Below are 27,284 nucleotides of genomic sequence, written 5' to 3'. Positions count from 1 at the left end.
AGACATACATGTTAATGATGCTACACTGTTATTGAGGGGGGGGGGGGGGTAAAAGAGAGAGATAAAGAGAAAGAAGCTCAGTGTATCAGGAAATGTCCCTCAGCAGTCTAAACCTATAGCAGCATAACTAAGGGATGCTAACCATCCCTAGTTATAGGACTTATCAAAAAGATAAGTCTTCAGCCTAGTCTTAAAGGTGGGGAGGGTGTCTGCTTCCCTAACACTAACTGGGAGCTTATTCCATAAGAGAGGGGCCTGATAACCAAAGGCTCTGCCTCCTGCTCGGCTCTTTGAGACTCTAGGAACCACAAGTAAGCCTGCAGTCTGCGAACGAAGTACTCTACTTGGTATATAAGGAACTATGAGGTCTTTGATATATAGTGGTGCCTGGTTGTGGAGGGCTTTATATGTAAGGAGAAGGATTTTAAATTCTATTCTAGATTCAACAGGCAGCCAATGAAGAGAGGCTAAAACTGGGGAAATATGATCTGTCCTGCTGGTTCTGGTCAGGACTCTGGCTGCAGAATTCTGGATCAGCGGAAGGCTTTTCAGGGCATATTTAGGACAGCCCAGTAATAGAGAGTTACAGTAATCTAGTCTCGAAGTAACAAAAGCGTGAACCAGTTTTTCTGCATCACTCTGAGACAGAATGTCCCTAATTTTGGCTATATTGCGTAAATGAAAGAAGGCTGTTTTAGTAACCTGCTTAATATGTAGCCAAAGGACAGGTCAGGGTCAAATATTACTCCAAGGTTTCTCACTGTAGCACTGGAATCTAAAGTAATGCCATCCAGGTTCATTACAAAACTGGAGAATTTAGCTCAGAGTTTTTCAGATCCAACGAGAATTACTTCAGTCTTATCTGAGTTCAAAAGGAGAAAATTTCTAGACATCCAAGTCTTTATGTCTATGAGAAAATTTTGTAGCCTATTGGGCTGATTTGTTTCATCTGGTTTAAAGGATAAGTATATCTGAATATCATCTGCATTACAATGAAATTTTATTACATGCTGTCTAATAATTTTGCCAAAATGGAGCACATATAGCGTGAAGAGTACTGGTCCAAGTACAGAACCTTGAGGAACTCCATGACTTACTGTAGTTTGTGAGGAGGACTTGTCATTTACATGAACAAACGTGAACAAACTGAAGTCTATCAGATAAATATGATTTAAACCAGCTTAATGCTGTACCTGTAATTCCAACCACCTGTTCTAGTCTCTGTAACAGAATGTTATGATCGACTGTATCAAATGCAGCACTAAGATCAAGCAAGATAAGTACGGACACAAGTCCTTTGTCTGAGGCCATAAGAAGGTCATTAATAACTTTCACCAATGCTGTCTCAGTGCTATGATGAGCTCTAAATTCTGACTGAAACTCTTTAAAAAAATTATTTCTGCTCAGGTGGGCATGTAGCTGAGCTGAAACTATTTTCTCCAGAATTTTGGACATAAACGGGAGATTAGATATAGGTCTATAATTTGCTATCACCTCTGGATCCAGAGATTGCTTTTTAAGTAAAGGCTTGATTACAGCAGTTTTAAATGATTGTGGTACATATCCTGTCACTAAAGACATATTGATAAGATTTAGTAGTGATGTATCAATTAAAGGGAAAATGTCCTTAAAGAGGCTCGTTGGGAGAGGGTCTAAGATACAGGTGGATGGTTTAGATGAAGCTATTATTTTAGTTAATTCAGAGGGCTGGACAGGACAGAAACTATTTAGACACAAGTCAGATCCTGGTTCTAAGGATGCTTTGGAGACCACAACAGACTCAACATTATAAGTAGAAGGAAGAATATTGTGAATTTGATCTCTAATAGTATCAATTTTATTCCTGAAAATATACATGAAATCATCACAGCTAAGTGAGAAAGGAATACATGGCTCCTCAGCGCTCCGGCTCCTAGTAAGCCTAGCTACAGTGCTGAAAAGAAACCGAGGGTTGTTTTTGTTTTCCTCTATCAATGATGAATAATAAGCTGTTCTTGCCGTACGTAAGGCTTTTTTGTATACAATTAAACTTTCTTTCCAGGTTAAGCGAGACTCCTCTAATTCTGATGAACGCCATCTGTTTTCCAAACGCCTTGACGCCTGTTTTAGAGCTCGAAGCTGGGAATTAAACCAGGGAGCCTTCATAATCTTACCTAATTTCTTCTTCTTTAGGGGAGCAACATTATCCAAGATTGTACGCATTGAAGCTATTATAGTATCAGCATGCTGATCAATCTGAGTGGGAGTAAAGCTTAAAGGGGGACTCTCAGACATGCTAACACATGGTAGAGGTGAAAAAATTGATTCAATTGATTGTTTAAATTTTGTAATATTGTCTGATAAACATCTACTATAGTAGAATTTATTTTTGGTCAGTGAGTAATCAAATAAAGTGAATTCAAAGGTTAATAAGAAGTGATCAGGCAAGACAGGGTTTTGAGGAAATACTTTGAGCATGGACATTTTGTGAAAACCCAATTGAGTTTAGAATAAAGCTAAAGGAAATGATTAAACTATCATTTTCATCGTCAACATGAATATTAAAATCACCTAGTACAATGACTTTATCAGTACTCAGCACTAACTCAGACAAGAGATCAGAGAATTCGGTCAGAAACTCGGAGTAAGGTCCAGGTGAGCGATACACTAATGCTAAAAGGAGCGGTTTCTCTGAATTCCATTTTGGATGAGATAAATATAATGTCAGGAATTCCAAGGATTTATAGTTCGTTTTGTGCTTAGGATTAATTAAAAATTCTGACTGAAAAATAGCTGCAACACCTCCTCCTCTGCCTGTAGTTCTAGGAATGTGAAAGTTTAAATAGTTAGCTGGCGTAGCTTCATTAATACTAACATAATCCTCTTGCTGTCACCAGGTTTCCGTAAGACAGAATAAATCAATGTGGTGATCACCTATCAAGTCATTGACTAATAAAGACTTATTTGGGAGGGATCTGATATTCAGTCGGCCACACTTTATCGTCTTATTTTCTGATTTTATTAGATCTATTGTTTTTATTTTTATGAGGTTTTCACGATTAACCCCAGAAGTGTTTTTGTGTTGTTTAATTCTTACTGCTGGGAAGTTGTATAAGGTCGGAATGGGGTTTTGGGTGAGCGGCGGCAGGTGGGAAGCTGCAGAAAAGTGTGTAGGACTACAATTCTGCCTCCTGGTCCCAACCCTGAGTTGTCAATTTAGCTGACTAATGAAAGAGTCCATATTGCTCGATAAGAGAGCGGCTCCATCCAACATGGGATGGATGCCATCTCTCCTAATAAGACCAGGCTTTCCCCAAAAAGCGCTCCAATTATCTATAAAACCCACGTTGTTATCGGGACACCACCTAGACAACCAGCGGTTGAAAGATGACATGCGGCTAAACATGTCATTGCTGATTAAATTTGGCAAGGGACCAGAGAAAACTACGGAGTCCGACATGCTCTTGGCAAAGTTACACACCGAAGCAACATTAATTTTAGTGACCTCCGATTGGCGTAACCGGGTGTCGTTACCGCCGACGTTAATTACAATCTTACGGTATTTACGTTTAGCCTTAGTCAGCAGTTTCAAATACGATTCAACGTCGCCCGCTCTGGCCCCAGGAATGCATCTGACTATGGTCCCCGGTGTCTCTAGAGCCACGTTTCTGACTATGGAACTACCTATTATCAGGGTTTCTGCCTCAGTGGGTGTGTCGCCGAGCGGGGAAAATCTGTTAGAAACGTGAACAGGTCGGTGGTGGCCAGTGGGTTTTGGTTTGGGGCTACGTTTCCGCCTGACCGTCGTCCAGCCCGCCTCGGCTCCCGGCTGCGCGGGAACTGCTGAAGGACCACTAGGTGGGCTAGCTGCCCTGGCTGGTAGCGCCGCACTGGCTAATGGGGGCTTGCTGACTAACTGCTTTCCTAACTGAGTGCGGAGCTGGGCTTCTAACTCACAGAGCCTCGCCTCCAAAGCTGCCAAGCTGCTACACTTAATACACCTACCGTTATCACTAAAGGAGGCGGAGGAGTAGCTAAACATCAGACACACCGAGCAAGAAAAGGCAGGGGACCGGGGTGTGGGAAGAGAGCTAGCAGCCATGCTAAAACCGAGTGCTTGAGCTGTTTAAGTCAAGTAAACAGAAAGCCAAAGATCCCGAAAATAAATGCAATATATAGAAGAGTGGTTTGGGAAGGTATTGTGCGCTGAAGTGAGTGGTTGGTTAACAATAGATAGAAGTTAGAAAGAAGTTAAAGGAGCCAACGGCTCGTAGCAATCCGCTGTGACACTCGCTAGGCAAACAGGAAATGACAATATGTTACCGCAACGTCCGCAATGTCCACAAAAGACACTTAAACACATTTAGAAACCATGGCGTTGCATTAAATTTTACCCAGATGCAGCTCGGCAACTGCATACACAGAACATTTAACTGATTGCTACAGTTAAGGACATCTGGCCATCAAATGTCAGTCAGACCTACGCCATGTCAACACATCTCATAGATAAGGACATCTTAGCCTTACTATTACATTTGCTTCTATTACTATCTGTATCCAAGTTTTCAAATCCTACTGCAGTGTTACTTAACCCATGACCCAGGCCCCACTGCCCTGCACGTGTTGTAGGTAACCCTACTTTAAACACACCTGACTCAAATCAATGGCTCATTATCCTAATTTAATAGAACTTGGCAAGCAGTGAAGTTCATCTGCATCATGTGCAGTGGAGTTGGTAGGAACCAAAACATGCAGGGCAGTGGGCTCCGAGGACCAGAATTATGGGACACTGTCCTACTCAACAGCATCTAAAACATGCCACTTAGCTGTCCAAAATGCAGACTCAGTTGCTAAATCTTTCTCTAAGAACCAGGATGTATAAGAAAGATTTGAATAGAAAAATATATATGTAAAACAAAAACTAGGTAGGTGTGGGACTATATATTGTATGCAATTACCTGTTTGAAAGGTCTGTTATCCTCAGGGCCATTGTTGGTCTGCTGGGAGCCTGAACGAGGTGATGGAAGACTGGAAGTCAATTCTGTTGGTTCCATGTTTGCACTGGTCAATGGCTGGAACATTTAAGAAAGGGTTGTTGGTACACATGACCAGTTCTTTGCTTGTCACTGAAAAGTCTACATGAACCGCAAATTTTAAGGAAGCTCCTTTGTCTCCTGTCTTACATTACAGGATGAATTTATAAATCCAGGTCTGCTTGACCTCAGTCGACACAACGGCAATGATCAGACACACCTGGATTAATCAGGTCTAATATTACAGTATTAGTTGTAAAATTGAGGCTCTGTGATATACCAAGACAGTAGACTAGTGCCGAACAAAAGTTTAAAAAAAACAAAAGAAAAAAAAAAACGTCAACAACAGTGTGAACATATACAAATAAATACCCAACATGCTTAGAAGATTTGGCAACTGAGGCAATGAGATTCTGGCTTCTTAGGCTAAAGTGCAGCGTGAAAGCCTCCAATAATCACACAGCCTACAGACTCGTCTGTTTGTCAAGAAACGCAGGGGGGGGGGGGGGCGGGCTGCTATAATTGCACAAGTGAAGGACCTCTACTTTCTCCTTAACGAGATGTCACATATTAATAATAATAATAATAATAATAATAATAATACTTCAGGAATGGTATGTTGGAGTGGTTTTGAAACCATGACTTTTTCATACTGTGGTATACCTTGAAGCCTGTAGCCAGCCTATTCTTAACTGATAATGAGCATACAATATGATTCCCATGTTCTTTTATGGATTTTGGAAAAATGTCACTTATGGGGACATCGTCATACCAGTAATCCATGCCTGCTGCTACCTACATGTGTGATTTAAGCCTTAAGATAATAAACCAAATCATAAATCCCAAATTATTTTGGATGGAATTTTCCCTACCTACAATGAAATTCATGTTTAACCACACAACACTGCCAAATTTAAAAGCAACAAATGGATATATCCAAAATCTGTGACACAAGCTAGCTACCTAGCTAGCTGAGCTGCACATTCTCAAAGAAATCACAACAGACAGACAGCAATGCTATGTTGTCAATGCATAACTTAAATAATAAAATCTTAATACTTACGGACATGTTCTTTAGTAGTCACAGCTTTAAACTCCGGTCTCATTTCCTCATCAACTGCCCTTCGAAAAATTGTGAGAAATTAAGCTACTGCTAAATAGTTGCTACTTCCTGCTGTTTCAAAAATAAAAGCCGGCGAAAGAAGTAAAGATTAGAACAAAAGATATCAAATCAAATTTGATTTGATTTGATTTGAGAACAAAATATAGTGTGTTTTTGTTAATTTTTTGGCGTATTCTATCTATTTTAAATGGATAGTATGGAATACAGTTACAGTTCTTTGTAAAATCAGATTTAAATGTTGGTGTTTCTGTTCAACTGAATTCATTAAATAAAAATAACATCAAAATCTACATCTCAAAGCTACAGCAGTTAACATTTTAAAAAAAGATGTTTTCTTTACATATTTTTTAAAAAAAATCTACCATTGTTTTAACAGCATAATTTTAGACAGATATCCCGTTGAATTTCCAGGTTTCCTCCCTCTTTTGGATTCTACTGCCATGCAAGGGCTCAATTTTAGCTACACCATTGGGGGTTTAAGCTCACCACCTAATTATTTATTGAATCTCCTAATTTTGTCAAATGATTCAAGATACTTTGGTGTGTCTTTATTAGAAACATTTAGTGCTTTTACTGTGATTTACTTTCACATCAGATCAGCATTTTAAAAAAGGCTTTCTTTTTCATATTGTTGTAACCCTTTTAAATAGTATCAATTATTGACATATTTTATTTGATTTTTTTGTATTTGTTAGTAGTGTCAGTGAAATATAAGTAAAAATTTAAAACAAAAAAAGGTCCCCTGGGGACCGGAAGCCCTACAAGAACTCATGGTCAAATTGGACCTTAACTCTACCTGGTAAAATGTTCCTGACAAGAACTCATGGTCAAATTGGACCTTAACTCTACCTGGTAAAATTTTCATGTTCTGTGACAAAGCTGCCTTGTCACTGACACCCACACCCCCAACCACCTACCTGACTGTGTTCCGGGTCGTCAGGCCCAGCAAATCTCTCGCAGTCCCACGTAGCTGCTTTAGTTCAGTCATGCCACCTGTCAGGTAGCAGACTAATAGGGATGCACACCTATTGGTTTTGCTACAAATACTGGGAGCACTACTGGGGTGTCATCTTCATCTTCTGGGGGGTTGGTGAAAACTGGGTTAAGAGGTTTACCTGTGTTTTATGGCTGGAGTATGCCGCAATGCGGCAAAGACGTCATCGTCCCGTGGCTAACGGATTTTCAGATTAATACACCGTAGTATTATGTTTTTCTATGTTCATCTGTGGAAATATGTATGGGGTTACGTTCATGAACTTTGTTGATATGGTTTCTTTGGGTGGTTGATATATTATTGGGAAATTTCGGGGAAAATCTCTTTTATTTGTAGTAATGGGAAGTTCATGGGAAGGGGCGGGGCATTGTGTTTTTAAGACGCTCATGCAGAGCTCATGCATCTATCCATCCATCTTTCCATTAGTCTATCCATCCATATATCCATCTATCGATCACCCCATTTATTCATTCATCTATCTATCTATCCATCCATCTATCCATATATCTATCTTTCCATCTATTCAGCCATCCATCTTTCCATCCATCTATCCATCCATCTGTCCATCTATCTTTCCATCCATCTATCCATCCATCTACTCATCCATCTATCCATCCATCTATCTTTCCATCCATTTATCATCTATCCATCACCCCATTCATTCATCCATCTATCCATCCATCTATCTTTCCATCCATTCAGCCATCCATCTATCCATCCATCCATCCATCCACCTTTCCATCCATTTATCTATCCATCTGTCCATCTATTTATCCATCTATCCATTTATCTATCTATATTTCCATCTATTCAGTCATCCATCTATCATCCATCTATCCATCCATCCATCTAAATTTTCATCCATCAATTGATCCATCTATCCATCCATCTGTCCATCCATCTATCCATCTGTCTGTCCATTTATCTTTCCATCCATCTATCTATCCATTCATCTATCTATCTTTCCATCCATCAGTCTATCCATCTATCCATCCATCTATCCATTTATCTATCTTTCCATCTATTCAGCCATACATCTTTCCATCCATCTATCCATCTTTCCATCTTTCCATCTATCCATCCATCTACTCATCCATCTATCCACCCATCTATCTTTCCATCCATTTATCATCTATCCATCACCCCATTCATTCATCCATCTATCCATCCATCTATCCATTTGTCTATCTTTCCATCTATTCAGCCATCCATCTATCATCCATCTATCCATCCATCCATCCATCCATCCATCCATCCATCCATCCATCGATCCATCTGTCCATCCATTTATCCATCTATCCATTTATCTATCTATATTTCTATATATTCAGTCATCCATCTATCCATCCATTTAGCTATCCATCTGTCCATCCATTTATCCATCTATCCATTTATCTATCTATATTTCTATATATTCAGTCATCCATCTATCCATCCATCCATCTAAATTTTCATCCATCAATCGATCCATCTTTCCATCCATCTACCTATCTTTCCATCCATCTATCATCCATCTGTCCATCCATCTATCATCCATCTGTCCATCTATCTTTCCATCCATATGTCCATCCATCAATATATCCATCCATCTGTCCATCAATATATCCATCCATCTGTCCATCAATATATCCATCCATCTGTCCATCAATCTATCCATCCATCTGTCCATCCATCTATCCATCCATCTATCCATCCATCTATCCATCCATCTGTCCATCCATCTATCTATCCATCCACCTATCCATTTATCGATCTATCTTTCATCTATTCCGCCATCCAGCTATCATCCATTTATCCATCCATCCATCTATCTTGCCATCCATCTATCCATCCGTTCATCAGTTTAGCCAGCATGTGCATCTGGTGTTCATTGTTATATTTTTAATATAAAAGAGCGCATCAGTTCAGCGGACGTGTGAATCTGAGGGGTATGAAAGGAGCAACAGCTGGACAGACACGTTTCATGCTGGTGTCTGAACTTCCCAGTGCTGCAGCAAATCTGATTTTTTCATTGACATCATATTCTGGTGTAGAGACCTGACGACGCAGCCAGTGTTGACACATATCACGCAGCTACACTCAATTCAGAATTTACATTGCTGCTGCGTGCAACTGTTTGGTCCAATGGCATGCGGCAGTGCTGTGGAGTTCAGATAAAAGCATGCAACAACTCCAAAAACGTTTCACACTTTTGTCGTTTCTTTCCCACTTTTTTTTTTTTTTTTTTTTTTACTAGCAAAGCAGTGCTGCTGGTGCTGCGTGGAGCAGAAACTGCGCTGCGCTTCTAAATAGTTTTATCCTCTGCAATACAGCTGCATATATATTTATATATAGCCTATATAAATAGATATTTTTTATTTTCTTTGTACAGATCAAGAACTGTCCGTTATATCAGCTGATGTGCTGATGACTCAGCTGCCATGTAAAATCACTCCAATCCCGCAGATCTGGCGACACAAATGTTTCATTAGAAATGTTTCATTCATCATGTTTCAACACATGAGTTTTTTCAGTGCTCTCAGGTAAAAGTCTCAAGACAGAGGCATGAGCTAAAACTTTGCACTGGAGGGGGTGGAATCGTTCCTCATGACAGCGCTAAATGGGGCCTTTACATGAAAAACGGGATTAGTGATTTGTGGGGGGACTGCAGGCTGACAAAAATTCTCGTAGCTCTGGGCCTTTTAGTGTTAAAAAGAACTGTCTTCTCCTGAACATCTCCAAGACCAAGAAGGTTGTGGTTGATTGCAGGAGATCTGCATCACACAGAAAGCCAGTGTGTATTGATGGAGAGAAAATAGACTGTGAAGACCTACAGGTACCTGGGGGTGTTTCAGGACCAGAGGTTGGAATAGTTAGCCAATACAGACACAACATGCAGGAAGGGACAGAGTCACCTTATCTTCTTCTGATGGCTCAGGTCCTCTGATGTCTGCAGTGACCTGCTGCAGATGTTCTATAACACAGTCATCAAAAGTGTGATGGTTTACGCTGGTGTCTGCTGGAGGAGCAGCATTACAAACAAGGACTGCAAAGGACTGGACAAACTGGTCAGAAAAGCTAGTTCTGTCCTTAGTAGAAGTCTGGACCCTATCAGAACTGTGGTGGAGCAACGATAGCTATTCTTCTGGAAGGACAGAGAGACTGGTCTCATTTTGATGCAGGACTGAAAGGTTCAGCAAGTCCTTTATTCCAGCAGCCATTAAACTGTTTAATATTAATCTTTAATTTTATCTATTTATCATTGTAACAAATTTTTGTGAAAAAGGGAACTGTTGGAACAACCTGAATCCCCACCCCTTATCTCCTTCCTGGGAATGAATAAAGCATCTCTCTCTCCCCATAACCCCCCCCCCCCCCCCCCATAAATTATATATATATATATATATATATATATATATAGATATAGATATAGATATAGATAGATAGATAGATAGATAGATAGATAGATAGATAGATAGATAGATAGATAGAGCATGTGTATATGTGTTGTCTGTCCTAAAACTGCAGTGTGGAATATGACCTTATAAAAAAATTGCACAAATGCTCACCCCTGTTATGTTTTTATGCAGTCTGCACGAGTTTCAAAACCTGTTAATGAATTAAATCTCTAATAAATTTGCACTATGAACCCCATTTTTGCCTTTTGTTAAATTTTCATGAAAGTTCAGTGAACAGACAATTATCTAAGTGAAAATTCAAATGTTTAAGTACTGAATTACAGAAGTCCATCTTTATAGATAAATGTCCACTCATAGTTTGAGTTCGAAATTGTCTTTTAAATTGAAATAATCTTTTAAAACTGATAATTTCATGCTATGGTCACAATCCATATCTGTGGGGACCAGGAAGAAGGCGGTGCCTAACCATATTTGGAAAAGTGTGTGAATTTACAATCAGGTGCTATACCACATATGACCTTTGAGGGGGCGCTCTCAGTACACACACCTTAACACAAAAAGACAGATAAACATTACTTATGGGCCAATGCCTGAAACTTTGCCAGCACCTTCATTTTACCTTTTAGAGTCATTTAAAGTGGAGTTCCTTCTGGGGACCAGCTTTTTGGTCCCCACAAGGACATTGGTCCCCATTACATGACTGTGTAAACAGATTGATGTCCCCATACCGTAACAAAAACCAGAACACACACACACACACACACACACACACACACACACACACACACACACACACACACACACACACACACACACACACACACACACACACACATATATATAGTAAAACTTGCATTTATTGTGTCTTCAAAAGTTCTTTGAGTTGTCATTAAATGTGCTTTACAAGTAAACATGCCTTGCCTTCTTTATCACTGAGCTTTACTAATAGCTAAATTTATCATCAGTCTCATTTAGGACTTTGAGGAAACCTTGAGGCCTCTTTTGCTCAACTGAATGTGAACAAGACCAGTTTGATAAAGAATGGCAGCTGCTGAATGCAAAGACAGCAAAGTCCTAAGCTGTGAGTGCTTCCATGATTATCATCGGGTGGCTGATGGAAACAGTGATTGCACCCCACTTGACACCAAAACTAATCCCACATTGAAAATATTGACATCCTCACACAAAATGCCAGTCAGTGTCAGCTAATGCTGGATGTCAGTCTTGGAAATAGAACATCATAAGGCCATCTGTAGAGAATAGAGCTCTCAGGCTCTAAAGGTTCTATCAAGTTACCAATATACAGTGCCAATCACAGAGACTTCCCAGGCCCCTGCCCTTCTCTTGAGGGTTTTTTTTAATAATACCAAAAGCTCTTACCCTCAAGGGCCTCGTTCGCCATTGTTACATGATCTCTTTTGTTTTATGTTTTCATTAAACATCGGTAAAAAGACCTTGTTCGGTTTTAACTGCGTTATTTGTTAAAAATGATACTTAGGCGAAGGAAACTCCTCATCTTGAAATCATCCAACCTAATCGCATAAAAGAATGGTCAATTGACATATCCAGTCATATTGTGTGTCTTTCCTATGCATTTTGGGGTTTTGGGTTTTACTTAATGACATTTACTGAAAAAAGAGGCTTTTACTCAAATCCAAAAATCTTCATCTGCAAAATAAATAGGACAAGCTGTAGAGACGGCATGTAACAGGGTTCTCTCTGCTGTTCCCAATGAGATGGCGCAGTTGTGACTTCGTTTTTGGTGATTTGTTTCCCAGGCAATCCACAAATTTGTGGCAATATTTACAATACTTACACTGATCTCACCACTAAATATCTTCAGCTCCAAAAACACATGTGACTTACTGCACTCTAAACTGTACTCCTCAATCTCCACTGCGACAACTCCAAAATGAGCATCTTATAAATAGCAAGCCCTGCCCAATCGGAACTCCCCAATTACCACAAATAACTGGTTTCTCCTAAATCCCCACAGTAATACATACACAACACTCCAAAAATAAGACACATTCATAAACCCCATACGTTTCCCATCCTTGAAACATAAAGAAAACAAACATAATAATTTGGCGCAGTGCAGTGTTCAGTGGGGCACAGAATGGTGACGCCACTGCCACATTGCGCAATCCTCGGCTATTTAAACATTGTAGACCTATTGATACCATTTACCTATTCCTCCCCAGCAGACATGGCCGACACCCAGGTAAGTTTCCCTCCCGTACCCTGTTCCCACAATCAGCATAACCACTAGGTGTGCACCCCGAATGGATGTCTAACAGGTGTAATGTCTGGAATGTTAGGCTGCATGGGACTGTGAGTGTAATTCTGAGGATAAACTAATCCGTAACAGTACACCTACATCAGGTAGGTGGGCGACTGGGACCAGGTGGCCTTGTCACACAGCAACAACATTTTTTTTTTTTTTCCACAAACTCTGATCTTTATGTTATTCTTGCTGGCTTGCAACCTCTATGACCCATTAAGAAAGTTTGTATTTATTAATTATAGAGGATTACCCCTAAATTGTCTTCCTGTCGATGCTGTTTCCAGTTGTGTCCCGTGTCGCTGAACATCAACAGGTAGGCTGTCAGCCAATCAGAGCTGCCATAGCGACCCTGTGTGGCAACAACAGTAATTTGCGTTCGCCTCCCCAGATCCACCTCCAGCCACTGGTATCTGTCTGAAAACAGAGGAGACCAGCCTCCAGCTCCTGTAGAGAACAGAGACAAGCTGCTTCAGTCATAGGGATCTTCTATGGCTACATACATGTATATGGATTATTAGTAGGACTGCAGTTAGGTTAAATTTGAAGATACACATATACAGCAACAACTTCTTCTGAAAAAATGAAAATCTGACTTCATATGTGTGTTTGAGACAGTGGTGGGACACAAAAGAGAGAAAGGGTCAAGAGCCAAGCCATTGCTAGGAAATTTGAATAAATACATTTTGATCCATTTAAAATTAAACTTTTAAATGATTACCTTTTTCTTTGCAGCAGATATTAAGATTATAAAAGAGGTCCTTTTATTCTTGAGTCTCGTCTTATACTCCTATTCTAAGAATGCATTTGGTAGTTTTGTTTGATTTACAGTTCACAGAAACTCTTAGTTCATGATGCCCCAGAAAGTGTGCATAATAGGCTTCCAAATAATTCAAGTTGTGTTTATTCACATTTCTCCATTGAAATGATTGTAATCACTCATCTGAAGCTGAGCAGTTTAGTCTTTCTCGTTGTGATTTGAAAAGTATGAGCATGTTTCTCTGGGGTAACATGCTCCAATGTAGGTATGACAACAGCTGTAGCAATAGCTAGAAAAAATAAGAATGTGTGCAATTTACTTACAATATGTTGTGGTATTTTTCAATTAGAGTTCTGATGTCAGAAAGATCGATAGATCAATAAAGTAAATATAGTATGTTCATACAAATGCAAGTGCATTTAATAAACACTAAACTGTCATTAAAATTAGACATCAATATCATTCAAAGTCAAAAGAGGTCTCTGCAACTAATGTAAGGATCAATATACTCCAGCCCATGACACAAGATTTCTTGCCAGATGTTTACATATTTACCTTTAGGAGCATCATAATTTGTGTGCTCTTGTCTTAAATCAGCTTTATACATCTTCTGATATTTTTTTCTAGACAACTCCGCATGCCAACTCTAAGCCAAATGCACAAATCACCATTAAGTGTGGCATCTATGAAGATCCCCTGGTCCTGCTTCTGTTTTGCTGCATAGACCTGAACTCTTTATTTAGCACTTTTATACTATAAAGCATCTCAAAGAGTGCTTCATATAATAAATATAGCCTTCCCACTACCAATTATATCATCTAACAATTTACAAACACACATCTGATCATACCTTTTTTCGCTCATTCACACGCTCATACACACTGCACAGGTACCCTCCAAAGAATGTCAAGAGGTGAAGGAGGAAGTTGGATAGATTTTTTAAAAATAAATAAACAGCCTAACCATGAAGAAAACATGGTAGATAATGGAAAAGTCTGAAACAAGATAATGGCACACTGAATGCATTTGTGTGAGTGTGTGTGTTTGCCTGTTTTAAAAAAAAAAAAAAAAAAAAAAAAAAAAGCTGAGTGAAGGCAAAGCAAATCGGCAGTGACTGATTGAGCCACTTCTCTCTTTTTCCTCAGTAATGTCTGTATATATTGTCTAGTAATAAAGACATAATTCCAACCTTACTGAATATTATCAATTTTTGTGAATAATCATACATAGCACAGTTTTACAGTTTATTCTTTTTTTTTTTTTTTTTTTTGCTATATGACATTTAATTTGTTTTATCTTGTACTATAAATCCAGGGATGCATTTAATTAAAAAAAGAAAAATGACCAAGTGCAGAATCTGTGAGTGAACAGCATTAATGGGCTTTTAGTGGAGGATATTTTACATGTAAATTAGGAGATTGCAGATCTCCACCAAGCCATTTTAATGTTTCATTTATTTATTTATTTGTTTGGCCTATGATTTTAGGCAGTCATTTTAGTTAGTAGCTCTAAAATTAAAATGGTCCTAATCCCACTAAGGAATCCTTTTCTTATTCTGTTCGTGAGATTTCCTGAACATTTTTTTTATTAAAATCCACCCATAACTTTCTGAGGTACATTTCTAATAGACTGGTGTACATAATACATCAGAACATCTACTAAAAAAAATACTCCGTGTAGTATAAAATGGCCCCTTGGATCACATTCTTTGATCATAAAGGTCACTGATTGTTACAGCAAAGGTGACACTGTTTTGTCTGTCCATTTTTCTGTTTGTTTATTGTTTGATGCTGTACTATTTATGTGCTCACAAGAACTAAGTCCTTTCACAGACCATCCACAATCAAGAATGAGGATGCCTGATGAGTTGGGAAAATTAAGTTTTGAGTCCCATCTCCAGCAATGGACTGGCGAGTTGTCCAGGGTGTACCCTCTTTCGCCCGAAGACTGCTGGGATAGGCTCCAGCTTCCCCATGATCCTTCATTGGATTAGAAGAATGAATGAATGAATGAATTTTTTTGAAATTCCTGCTGGTCTCTTCATTGGTGTTTCTTTAGCAGCTTTGTAAGTTGTGAGCTCAGAAAAGCAAAGAAAAGTTGTCAACAATTGTCTCTTTCTTTTAGTGTAGTGAGATCAACTGTCTTGTGAGAAAATGTCTTGTGAGTCTCAGTTCTGTGCTGTGTAAACATAAACACTGAGAAACAAGCATGTCTGATGTTTCTGTAAAATCCCTTGTACCTTGACCTGAGATAGCTTATATTTAATTTCCAAAATATTTCAATAACAAATCATACAGCATACAGAGTAGGGAACAAAAGGAGTATTGGATAAATAATCTGAGATCAAGAAGAGCAGAGTTGAAGCTCACCACAGCTGATAAACTGGAACAAAGTGAAGCCTTTAACCTTTGAAATTTTGACAGCATAACTGAACTGTGTGTTTCCTTTGTACAAATGACCTGTGCACAGGTGGGGACACATATAACGCATTATTAGAAAGATTCTCATGATACAATCAGTGTGATTCACTTTACATTGTGGTTTTAATGTTGGATACTAAACACCAACGGCAACCAAAATAATAACTACAGTGTTAGGACAACTCACTTTGGAAGCTTCTTGGTTGCTTTTCATCAGTAAAGTATCCAAACAATCACTACAGTAAAAATCTTTTCTCTCACAAACAATGTTTCTTTATTGTACTCCTACAGATTACACTTGCTTAATTCAAAGAGTGTTTGTTGCTTGTGAAAGTCATATTGGATCAGCACATGGTTGAAGAAACATTCTCTTTGGATGGCTAAGCACTGCAGATGAAAGCACCTTTCTTGGAAAATGTATATGCGCTGCATTAGGAACCTTATTTATTTACATATTATCAATGTTCACTAGAGATCAGTGAGCATACATGCTTAACATCGTCTAGCCCAAAATAAATTACAAAAAAAAAAAAAAAAAAAAAAAAAAGTGTGTGGTGAAGGTAATCGATGAACCTACAAATTATTTGCCGTTAATAAGGGACTCCCTGTCAAAGTTAAGATTGTGGTTGTGCATGTTTTGTTGGTGTTAACATATATCAATAGTCTTCAGAAATGTAAGAGGTCAGGGTAATCTGCATATCTGAAGGAATCTGCTTAAAAACTAAATCAAAAATCCAATAATGTTAGTTTGCAAAGAGCTTTAATATGCCTAAAAATAATGGAATTTTACAATAAAAAAAAAAAAAAAAGAAAAAAAAAAAAAAGAAAATCAGACCTGTGGAACCCTTGGGTCCTTTGTGTAGGAGTAGCTTTGTCTGATGTTGGGGTTTTTTTTTTTTTTTTTTTTTTTTTTGCTTGCTGTTTCCAGCTTGTTAAGGCAGCAAGTACAGAGAAAAGCAGAGCAAGGTTGCAGATGAGGAATTAGGAGAATATGGTTGAGGGGTTGAAAACACTGCTCGTGAAATGGAGGAGGAAATGAGCCACAATGTATAAGAGAAAGTAAGCAGTGAAAATGTTGCAGAAAGAAAAGATATTTCTCTTATTTGGATTTCTCATTTTATCAGCATAACATTATCTATATATTTTTTTTTTTTATCATAAATGTGTGTCAGCTGTGATATAATAAATCTTGTTTTCTCTCATTAGTTGTTTATGATGCCAACGTCTTTTCACCTTCTTGTAAAATATTCAAGGTTAAAAACAGATCATTAAATTTATTGGGCTGAACATGACCATTGCAAATAACTGCTGCGGGGCTCTTGGGGGCAAACAAAGAACACTTTAAAAAATAAATGTCCAGAGTAAGAATTTCACATATTACTCTTTTGGACATTTAAATGAAACTTTTTTTTTTTTTTTTTTTTTTTACCATAAGGCAAAAAAAGACAGTCTGTCTGAATTCCAATATATGTTTTAACTAACCTTATACAAATATGTCTTTATTCAGCTTCTTTTTTTTAAATTGAATCCTGAAACCTCTTTGGGAACTTGAGTAATATGGAAACCACATACACCAAACTCACAAACATTGTTGTCATTATTGGTTATACACTGGACATGACAATCAGTAGCTTAATAACATTTCTAAACAGTTGTGATACAGCTGATGATGACTGAAATATGCAAAATTCTGTCTAGAAGATTCTGAGAGTGCCCAGCACATGCTGTGCTGTAAGGTCCATTAGCTAAGCTCATTCTGCCACTTCTGTCAGGGAGATAAATCTACTTAGATTGTTCAGTGAGCTGCATAGTGATGTGGTGCTTAGCACTGTTGCCCCACAGCAAGAACACTTCTGGTTCAAATATCTCCTTGGGACCTCCCTGCATGGATTAAATTTTCTCTATTGGTACTCCTTCCACAATTGAAAAGCATACATGCTATTAAGTGGGGTTTTGTTGTTTGCTTGCTTTTTTCTGATCTTTTTTTAGTTCACGACAGCAGTGTGTGCAAGAGTTAATGGTTGTTTGAGCATCTGTAATGAGGTTCTGTCCTCTAGATTGAGCTTGGATGGGCAAACAACATACATTCTGCAAATTGGTTGCTACATTTACAGGTTAAAAAGTTTTCCAATGTTATTGAACTTCTTGGGAAGCTGGCTCTCGGAAATTTAAATGCTTAGCTTTCAAGAATGTTTGCTTGCTAGAGAGAAGCTGTAGCTACAATCAAGTATTCCAATTCTAACCAAACTGCATTACATTTTTAAGTGCAATTTTGAAAACAACAAAATATGTGCCATTTCTGCAAACAGATTTATTTGGGCCAACATGAGAGTCACAAGAGATGTTATTTTGGATGCGTCCTCCTGGTTCAGTGCTCGGACGCAGGCCAAGGACGTGTGGTGTCGGCGATGGATTATAACTTTTTTTTTTTTGTTGTTGTTTTTAATGGCAGCACTGGTGGGAGATGAAACTCAATACAGAAACTCAGAGAAGTTCAGTTCCCACAGCAGTGAATTTGGGCCCATCATAAAGTCTAAATGTTTTTATGAGTGCCCTTGAGTCTCCCTGAATAAGAACACCACCTCAGAGCCCAACATCCTTTTAAATTAGGATAAGAACCTGCATTAGTTTCACCAGCTGGAAAACCTCAACCTGCCCCAGGGAAATCTTTAAAATGTGGAGCAGATTTTTGTAGAGATACTCATATAGATCAACATTCATTTATTAAAAAAGAAATAAAAAACTCCAATCTAATAACTGCAAAGTACTTGAACACAAGCAATCTTCTAGCTTGTACAATTTTAAACATGTTTAGTAGATGTAGGAAATGACATGTAGTTACATGGGGTAGGTAATCTTGCTCAGAGACTTTTTTTTCTCTGCAACTCTGCAACTCTACCAACATTCCAACAGTTTGTCAGCGGCTCCACCAGAGAAAATAAGATCTTGGACTTATTTTATGCAAATATGAATAATGGATACAGTTGTTCTGCCCTGCCTCCTTTAGGAAAATCTGACCATAATCTGGTTCTTCTCACCTCCACCTACAAGCCCATCGTTCAGCAGCAACCAGTCATCACAAAGACTGTCAAAATCTGGTCTGCTGAAGCTGAAGATGCTCTTAGAGGAGGCTTTGAGGCTACAGACTGGAATGTCCTCTGTGAACCTCATGGGGACGATATCAATGCCATGACTGAGTGTGTGACAGATTACATAAACTTCTGTGTGGACAGCATCGTCCCAACAAGAACAGTGAGGTGCTTCCCCAATAACAAACCCTGGATCACCAGTGACCTGAAAAAGCTGCTGAACACCAAAAAGTAAGCCTTCAGGGATGAAGACAGGGAGCTATTGAGGGCAACACAAAAACAACTTAAAACACAACCTAAGAAGTGCAAGGAGGACTACAGGAAGAAGTTAGAAAGTCAGCTCCAGCAGAATAACGGGAGGAATGTGTGGTCTGGAATGAAGAAGATCACCGGCTTCAAGTTAAAGAGGGACCAGCTTGATTGAGGTTTGGACAGAGCTAATGAGCTGAACATATTCTTCAACAGGTTCAGTTCACCCCCTACCTCCAGCCCAACAGACCACACACTCTCCATAAGCCCACTGCTTTCCTGTCACGCCTCCAATCTGTCACCCTGCAGCTCAGTCATGGACCAGAACACATCTTCATCTCCCTCCACATCAGGACATCCTGAGACCTCCACCTTGTTTGTGTTCTGCAATCAGGTCAAGAAGCAACTCGAGAAACTGAACCAGAACAAGGCTGCTGGTCTTGTTGGTGTCAGTCCCAGAGTTCTCAAGACCTGCTCAAAACAACTGTGTCCAATTCTCCAGCACATTTTCAATACCAGTCTGAGACAAAATAGAGTCCCAGTGCTGTTGAAAACCTCCTGCCCTGTTCCAGTGCCTAAAAAAAACAAAAACACAACCAGCTGAACCAAGTGACTACAGACCAGTTGCCCTGACATCTCACATCATGAAAGTCCTGGAGAGACTCTTACTGGCTCACCTCAACAAGCAAGTAAACACCTTTCAGGACCCATTACAGTTTGCATATCGTAATGGACTTGGGGTTGAAGATGCCATCATATACCTGCTCCAGAGAGCACACTCTCATCTGGACCATTCAGGCAGCACTCTGAGGGTCATGTTCTTTGATTTCTCAAGTGCTTTTGATACCATTCAGCCTGATTTGTTATGTGAGAAGGTTCATAAATTCCAGGTGGATACCTCCACAACCACCTGGTTCTATGACTACCTCACAAACAGACCACAGTTTATGAGACTGAAAGGTCGTGTGTCTGAGATGGAGGTCAGCAGCACTGGTGCACCACAAGGAACTGTACTCTCACCATTCCTATTCACACTGTACACCTCAGACTTCCAGTACAACTCTGAGTCCTGTCATTTGCAGAAATACTCTGATGACTCTGCAGTTGTGGGGTGTATCAGTGATGGACAAGAAGCAGAGTACAGAGAACTGGTCAGTCAGTTTGTTAAATGGTGCGGTGACGTGACAATCATCTCATATTAAATACCAGCAAAATAAAAGAGATTATTGTTGACTTCAGGAGGAACAAGAACAAACAAAGCACTGTTTCCATCCTGGGAGAGGAGGTGGAGGTGGTGGAGGAATACAAGTATCTTGGAGTTCAGCTGGACAACAAACTGGACTGGAAATGCAACACTGACTACATCTACAAGAAAGGTCACAGCAGACTGTACTTCTTAAGGAAGCTAAGATCTTTTAACGTCTGCACCAAGATGTTGCATATCTTCTACAAGTCTGTTGTGGAGAGTGCAGTCAGCTTTGCAGCATCTGCTGGGGTAATAGCATCAGAACCAGAGATTTGAAGAGAATCAACAAACTGATCAAGAAAGCTGGTTCTGTGCTTGGAGTAACACTGGAGCCGTTGGAGCTGATTGTCCAAAGAAGAATGCTGCACAAGCTGATGAAGATGATTGAGGATTCTTTACACCCTCTCCACAACACAGTGAAGAAACAACAAAGTGTGTTCATCAGTGAGAGGCTTCTTCAGGTCTGATGTAAGACTGAAAGATAAAGATCATTCCTGCCAGCAGCCATCAGCCTCCGGAACAAGACCTCCTCAACTTAATTATTATTATATACTACAATATTGAATTTCCTTTTGGGGATTAATAAAGTATTTTTCATTTCATTTCATTTCCAGAATCAATGTCTTGGGCTTCCTTCTGCTTCTTTTCAAACAAGGTATAATGTTACACAAATGTGCATCCTTGTTTTGTATTGAGATAAATAAATAAAAAAAGACATAATAAAGTTGCACTGACAGATGCATGTATGGTAGTCAGGGCAAATTCTGACATTGTGCTTCACATATTCATTGTGAAGATTTGTGGAAGAAACCTGAAAACATCCATTTTGCAAACTGCAACTGTGATCTCCATCTGTGTATGCAGGCTTTCTTCCTAAATCACTTAACCTATTCAGCCCTGAATATTCATGGTTCTATTATCATATATTACATTAATGTGACTGAACATATAAAGTAGATATATGGACCACAGGTAGTTTAAGACCAGCAGTAACAGCGAAAAAAAAAGTCTCAGTATCAGTAATCAGTTTCAGTAATTTAAGTCAGATATGTAGAATCAGAAAAAAGAAAGAAAGCTATCATATAAGATGTTTTTGGCAGCATTTTGTCAAGGCATCAGGTAGTATTTACCCATTTAATTAGATCTGTCACTACCCGGGGATTGAAAGGATTTGAATGAAGGAGCAGTGCAATTTCATCAAATTAGATTTTTAATTGTGGTATTAAAAATAGGCACCCAGAAAGGCAGAGATAATGCATAGAAATCAACAGGATTCCATATCTCTGCATGGCTATCTCCACATCGTTCATTTAAACCTAAAGCTCCTGTTAATGCCACAACTCACTTTGGAACCTGAGTTTGTGCTTCCATAAAGTGATTACTGAGGAGAAATGGTTTGAATGAATGTGCAGTTATCAGTATGGTCAACTGAAAAACACATTTACATGCTAATTACGCCATTAACATTTACTTATAAATGTATGATGATGTCATTAGTATTTGGCTATAAAATAGAATTAAGTAATCTGATTCCTAAATGGGGCTGAGTTAACTGTGATTATGACAGTGGGTTAGACAAGCTGAATTGCGGGTCATGACAGGAAATGGTAAAGTCAAAGGTAAAATGTCACAACCAGACAAAGTCTCCATTGAGATCCCTGTGTGCTTATGAACTGACACCAGGATCATGAATCACTACACTCTCACTCCCTAGCCTTCAAGTATTTCATCACAGAGCGATATCTCCCCACAAAATGCAGAAGTCCCAGTTTGGAGATTGGTTGGGTTTGTCTTTGAAAAGCGCAGCAACTATTTCCAAAGCTGCATGCCTGTTTTAGATCTAGTTTCATTGCCACTTGTTAGAGGGGAAAAGCAATCTCCACGGCCACTCTGCTTGTACAAAGAGCACCTACTGCTAATCCATTAACAGCTGTGAGAGCTCAAACTAGGCTTTCAAGGTGCAGAAGATTTTTGTTTTGGCTGCCCTCATTATTTTAGATTTGAAGAGCACACAGACTGTCTTTGATAGCTTTTCCTTTCTGGTGCCTTCAGCTGAAGAAATAACCTTTGTCATTTTAACATTCTGAAATAAATTAAGCTAAATAGAGGACGGAGAGAATCCAATATTTTCTTCAGCAGTTTTATTAACAGTGTCTGTGAAATTATTATTTTATTTTCTGCTCTATAAAGTCCAGTAATGAGTAATAAGTAATTTTATCCGTGTGATGACTGGTGCTTGAGGCTCTCTGCTGATCTCTGTCAATGCCTTTTTCTTGTCTTTATCCACTCCTTATTGGGCTTTAGCAAAAGAAAAGAACATTTTTCTTTATGTCAGGCCGCTTCCCAGCTTAATGAATTCTTTGCTTCACACAAGCAGTCATTTCTCATATTCCTGATGGCTACATCCAGCATGCTGCCAATCAAGACAAGCACAGGGAGACAACAGTTGGAGTTAACAGGCCACCATGTGTGAGCAGTCAAAGTAGTGCCAGACCTCATATGAGCTGACCAGTCAGGTGAAACTCAATGGCAGCAGTGATGGAAGAAGAGACATGTGAGGGTCCTCCAACCTCTACATCCCAGATGGCTTCTTCATATCTGATAGAGATTTTAATATTTCATGATGTTGTGCCTATTTTGAAGGGGGGAGGAAAGACCCCTTGGCTTGGACAATACAGCAAAAACAGTACAAATTAGCAGAGTGTCAGCAGTTTGAAGTCAACATCTAATATAGAGCTCTCTCATGAATATAAACTGCAATCAGTGAAAAACAACAACTCAATTTTAACTCTTTTTGGGAGGAAGTGGCTTTTTTATTGAGTTTGTGATGCATCGGCCAAATATTATACCAATGCATTCCTTTATGCATTATTGTTGAACAGTTATGCCTGATCTATCTGTATATTCATCTGTTTCCCCATGTAACCATGTTACAAAGATGTTATAAATCAGGTAAAAATAAAAGATGATCTGATTATCACCATGTTTCAAAATAAAGTAAATACCACCTCAGATAAACAATGGAACATCCTATGTTGCCGTCTGCTTTTACTTATTCAAGCCAGAAAATAAGCCATAATATTAATGATAATAGTGATGATAATAAAAACATTTATAAAAACCAAAGTACACTTTATATTTGAATGGCTTGTAGAATCACATTTAGCACCAAAAGCCTAAGTTATTGCTTTAATATACTATCCATTTTAAATTATTAATGCCAGTCTGTGTGTGTGTGTGTGTGTGTGTGTGTGTGTGTGTGTGTGTGTGTGTGTGTGTGTGTGTGTCCTAAAGTATAAAAATCTAGTTTAGAAAGAAGATTTACCTTCTTTTCATAACTGTACATACCTGTCCCTACATCCAACAAAGTGGCATTGCACTAACAGTGAGTCTAGCTGAGGCTTGCCTCTGATGTATTGTGCTCAGCATCCTGCAGAGAAGCAGACTGACTCATGCACTGATGGGAAAAGCACAAATGCAACCTACAGAGCACTTTTTTACTTTTAAAAAAGAAAAGAGAATCTGTCAAGACCTGCTGCTTTTTTCTAAGTTTGCTCTGACCATCACACTTGTCTAAAGTGCTTCTTGAAACAACTGACCAAGTGCATAAAGTTTAAAGTGGCACAAAACTTTGTAATTGATTGTCTGGTTCTGGACTCCCCATGCCGTCATACTTCCACACATAACTGTGAAAAATGTAAAAGGTCAGCACTACAAGGAAAAAGGTAGAGAAAAATGATAGCTACCTGGCCTGAACTCACAGGAACCTCTTAAATTTATCCCCTTCTGGTCACAAAGGTCAAGTAAATATGGAACAATTCCTGTTACTACACAAAGAACTTCAAAGACAAGAAACATTTCAGCAATGATGGATTTAAGATGCAGCTTGGCTAAAAAGACAACAAAACCATCAGATGTTCTCTGTCTACTTACAAATTTGAGTTTGTGATGTTTGATGTAGATGTAATGATTGCAAATATGTTTTAGCGGTTATTTTTGTCTATGTTACAAAAATGTCCTTAGACATTTTGCTACATTGTAAATCTTTTAGTTACAAACAGAAGCAATTATCTTGTCGCATTCAATTATCTTCTTATATTTCAATTGAGCTATTTAGCGGTTGCAAAGTCATGGAGTTCCCAATCAATAAGTGTGTAATCTGTCAATGCTTTTATAACCAAATACACGGGAACAAGAGATGAGGTAGCAACGGCAAATAAATATACCATGTGAATAAGGGAATACAGTGATTCTAAAAAAATGTTTTTTTATATCATGGTTTAATTTACTGCAGTGTTTCTCAATCCAGGTCCTCAGGACAAGACCTCAGGACCCCCTGACCTGTTTTAAAGGTTACCCCACTTTCACAAATGTGAATGAAATAAAGGGTCTGTTAACAGACTGCACAGAGTGTTTTGGAGCAGGAACATGTCTAAAACATGCAAGGCAGTGGGTCTTGAGGACTTGGATTGAATAAAAATGACTGAAATAAATAAAAAATGAATAAAAAAAACAATAATTTTTAGGATTCCAAACTTTCCAGGTTTATGCTAAAAGACTACAGCTATGCAAGACTAAGTTTGACTGAGAATCTCTGAATAATAAAAACTAAAGTGTTAATCAGTCTTGTGTTGCTACAGCGACAGTAGAGTCAGATAACAGCAAGTCCTCACCTTCTCTCCTGTTGACTTTAGCAAAGACTGCTCCATGGCTGCTGGATAGCTGAGATGAGCTTCTGAATGATGATGATGGCAGACTGGACACCAGTGGGTTGTCACATACTTCTGTCAACCAATCACACAGCAGAAAGGACAAGCATAAGTGCATAGCACATATGGGTTATTTTTAATCATTTGCAGGGTGGGTCTGTATGACGGTGTTTCATCTTATAGCTTGGTTAGTGAAAGCAGAAGTATGTTTATACCTCTTTGAAAGGTTAAACTAAAATTACAAAACAACATAAATTGCAGCAATTATAGGTTTGGAGTAGTTCTAAATGCCACAACAGGAACAAGACAAAGTGATTTCACTGAAGAGGAAAGTTGCACACAACAATTTCTGATAAATGTCAAGGGCAAGAGATGGAGTGGACAACAAAGTAAAAAAAAAAAAAAGTGTGACTTGTCAACAGCACGTGTCTGATAATGATTTACCACATCAAAGGAATAAGTGGAAAATTTTAAATTTCCTAATTAGTTTGATACACATAGAGATCTGGGTTAATAACGCCTCAGATGGGATAATAAATGGCAATCTTGAATTATGAAAGAAAAAAGAAATTAAATATGAGCATTTAATATCTAAACCCCAAAAGTGTAACCCTAGTAACTCAGAACTGAGAATCAGTGTTTTCCTGAAATTAACAGCAGTCTTAAGGCTACATATAAAGTAGTAAAACATGCAATATGCTATTTAATATTTGAATATTAAAATATTTTATAGGTATTTGGTTAATTCCAGCTCTGATGTTGCGCATGACAACTAACCAGCATGCAGAGCTGCAGCATTGGAATGTAGTCATCATCAGCAGCCATCATCACAACGTTTTACTGGTGATAATATTTAAAAAAAAAAAAAAAAATTCAATGTGTAGGAATGACTTTGTATTGGTAAGGATGAGCACAGCAATGACTTACAGTACAGTACAGTTGTGATTGGACATTTTTTATCCTTGGGTATGTCATGTGGCCTCAGGTGCATTAAAGACGGCACTTAAGATAACTATCTTTGGTGCCTTTTAAGGTATCATGAGAACAGTACTTTTAGTGCTTATCAAACAAAATATTGTTGTTTCAATGCTCAGAGGGCATTCCCTTCACACACAGAATTGTTTTTCCATTCAGACACACCACAGTAAAACAGTGGCATAAATATGCCTGCCCACATGTATGTAGAATCACTTTAGGTAGATATGAATTGCTCTTTCTTTAAAAAGAAAAAAAAGAAGAAAAAAATAGAGAAAAAAATGTCAGTCTTTGATTTTCTTGCGGGCTGCAACTTTGAGTCACTTTCAGTTTTCACTGAGTAAGAATTTCTTGTAACCCAAACAACCTGTTTAAAACTCATATCATGCATGCTATTTTCTATGTAGAGTTTGTATATTATATGTTTATCTATCCTAGCTCACAGCTAATGCTTGTTATTGTAACAGTGTTGTTTTTAGGAGAGCAGCAACATCTGGAGTGAGCATAGGGAAACCCTTCTTTTTCTCTACAAGGAATATTCATCCTGAGTTCTCTACAAATTAATTAGTCCACAGACAAATCTGTTTGCAATTTCAGAAACGCCCAAACACATGGCAAATCTGTAAAACTTGGTAAACATGACAGTGCTTCAGAATAATGTATTTATTGTGAGTTCTTCCCATTTAATCACAAACTAAATTAGTTTTATGTCTAGGACTGACAGTGTAATGCATGTAGTACATTCAATAAAAGAAAAAAAAACAAAACTTAAATAATCCCAAAAGGGAAACTATTTGGAGATTACATAATTAAATTCAAATGCCACTTTATCATTGAAAAAAATGCAATGATGATTATATAGTGGTAAATTAAAGCTGTACTGCTTTTAATGTCTTATGTAATGCACTTTGAGTTGCCCTGTACATGAAATGTGTTTTATGAATAAACCTCCCTTGGCTTGCAGTGCCAATGGACCCCCAACTGGTATCAATTGTTGTAAAGATATAAAATAAAATCCTGACAAA

General features: G+C 38.4%; 1 protein-coding gene across 1 annotated transcript in view; it reads right to left on the bottom strand.

The window, feature by feature from the left end:
- Positions 1 to 27,284, bottom strand: part of LOC306759180 (contactin-associated protein-like 4) — a gene marked incomplete at both ends in the record, with an annotated part of 93,635 nt that overhangs the window by 52,435 nt on the left and 13,916 nt on the right. Inside the window, 2 exons of the mRNA XM_079244724.1 lie at positions 13,065 to 13,258; positions 25,249 to 25,359. Coding sequence (XP_079100850.1) covers positions 13,065 to 13,258; positions 25,249 to 25,359 — 305 coding nt within the window. The remainder of the gene's footprint in view (positions 1 to 13,064; positions 13,259 to 25,248; positions 25,360 to 27,284) is intronic.

This window comes from Telmatherina bonti (genome assembly GCF_933228915.1).
Source record: "Telmatherina bonti genome assembly, chromosome: 8".
In the NCBI taxonomy this organism is placed as follows: Eukaryota; Metazoa; Chordata; class Actinopteri; order Atheriniformes; family Telmatherinidae; genus Telmatherina; species Telmatherina bonti.
The sequence above is the reverse complement of the archived record's forward strand: the minus strand, read 5'-3'. Positions and strand labels throughout refer to the sequence as shown.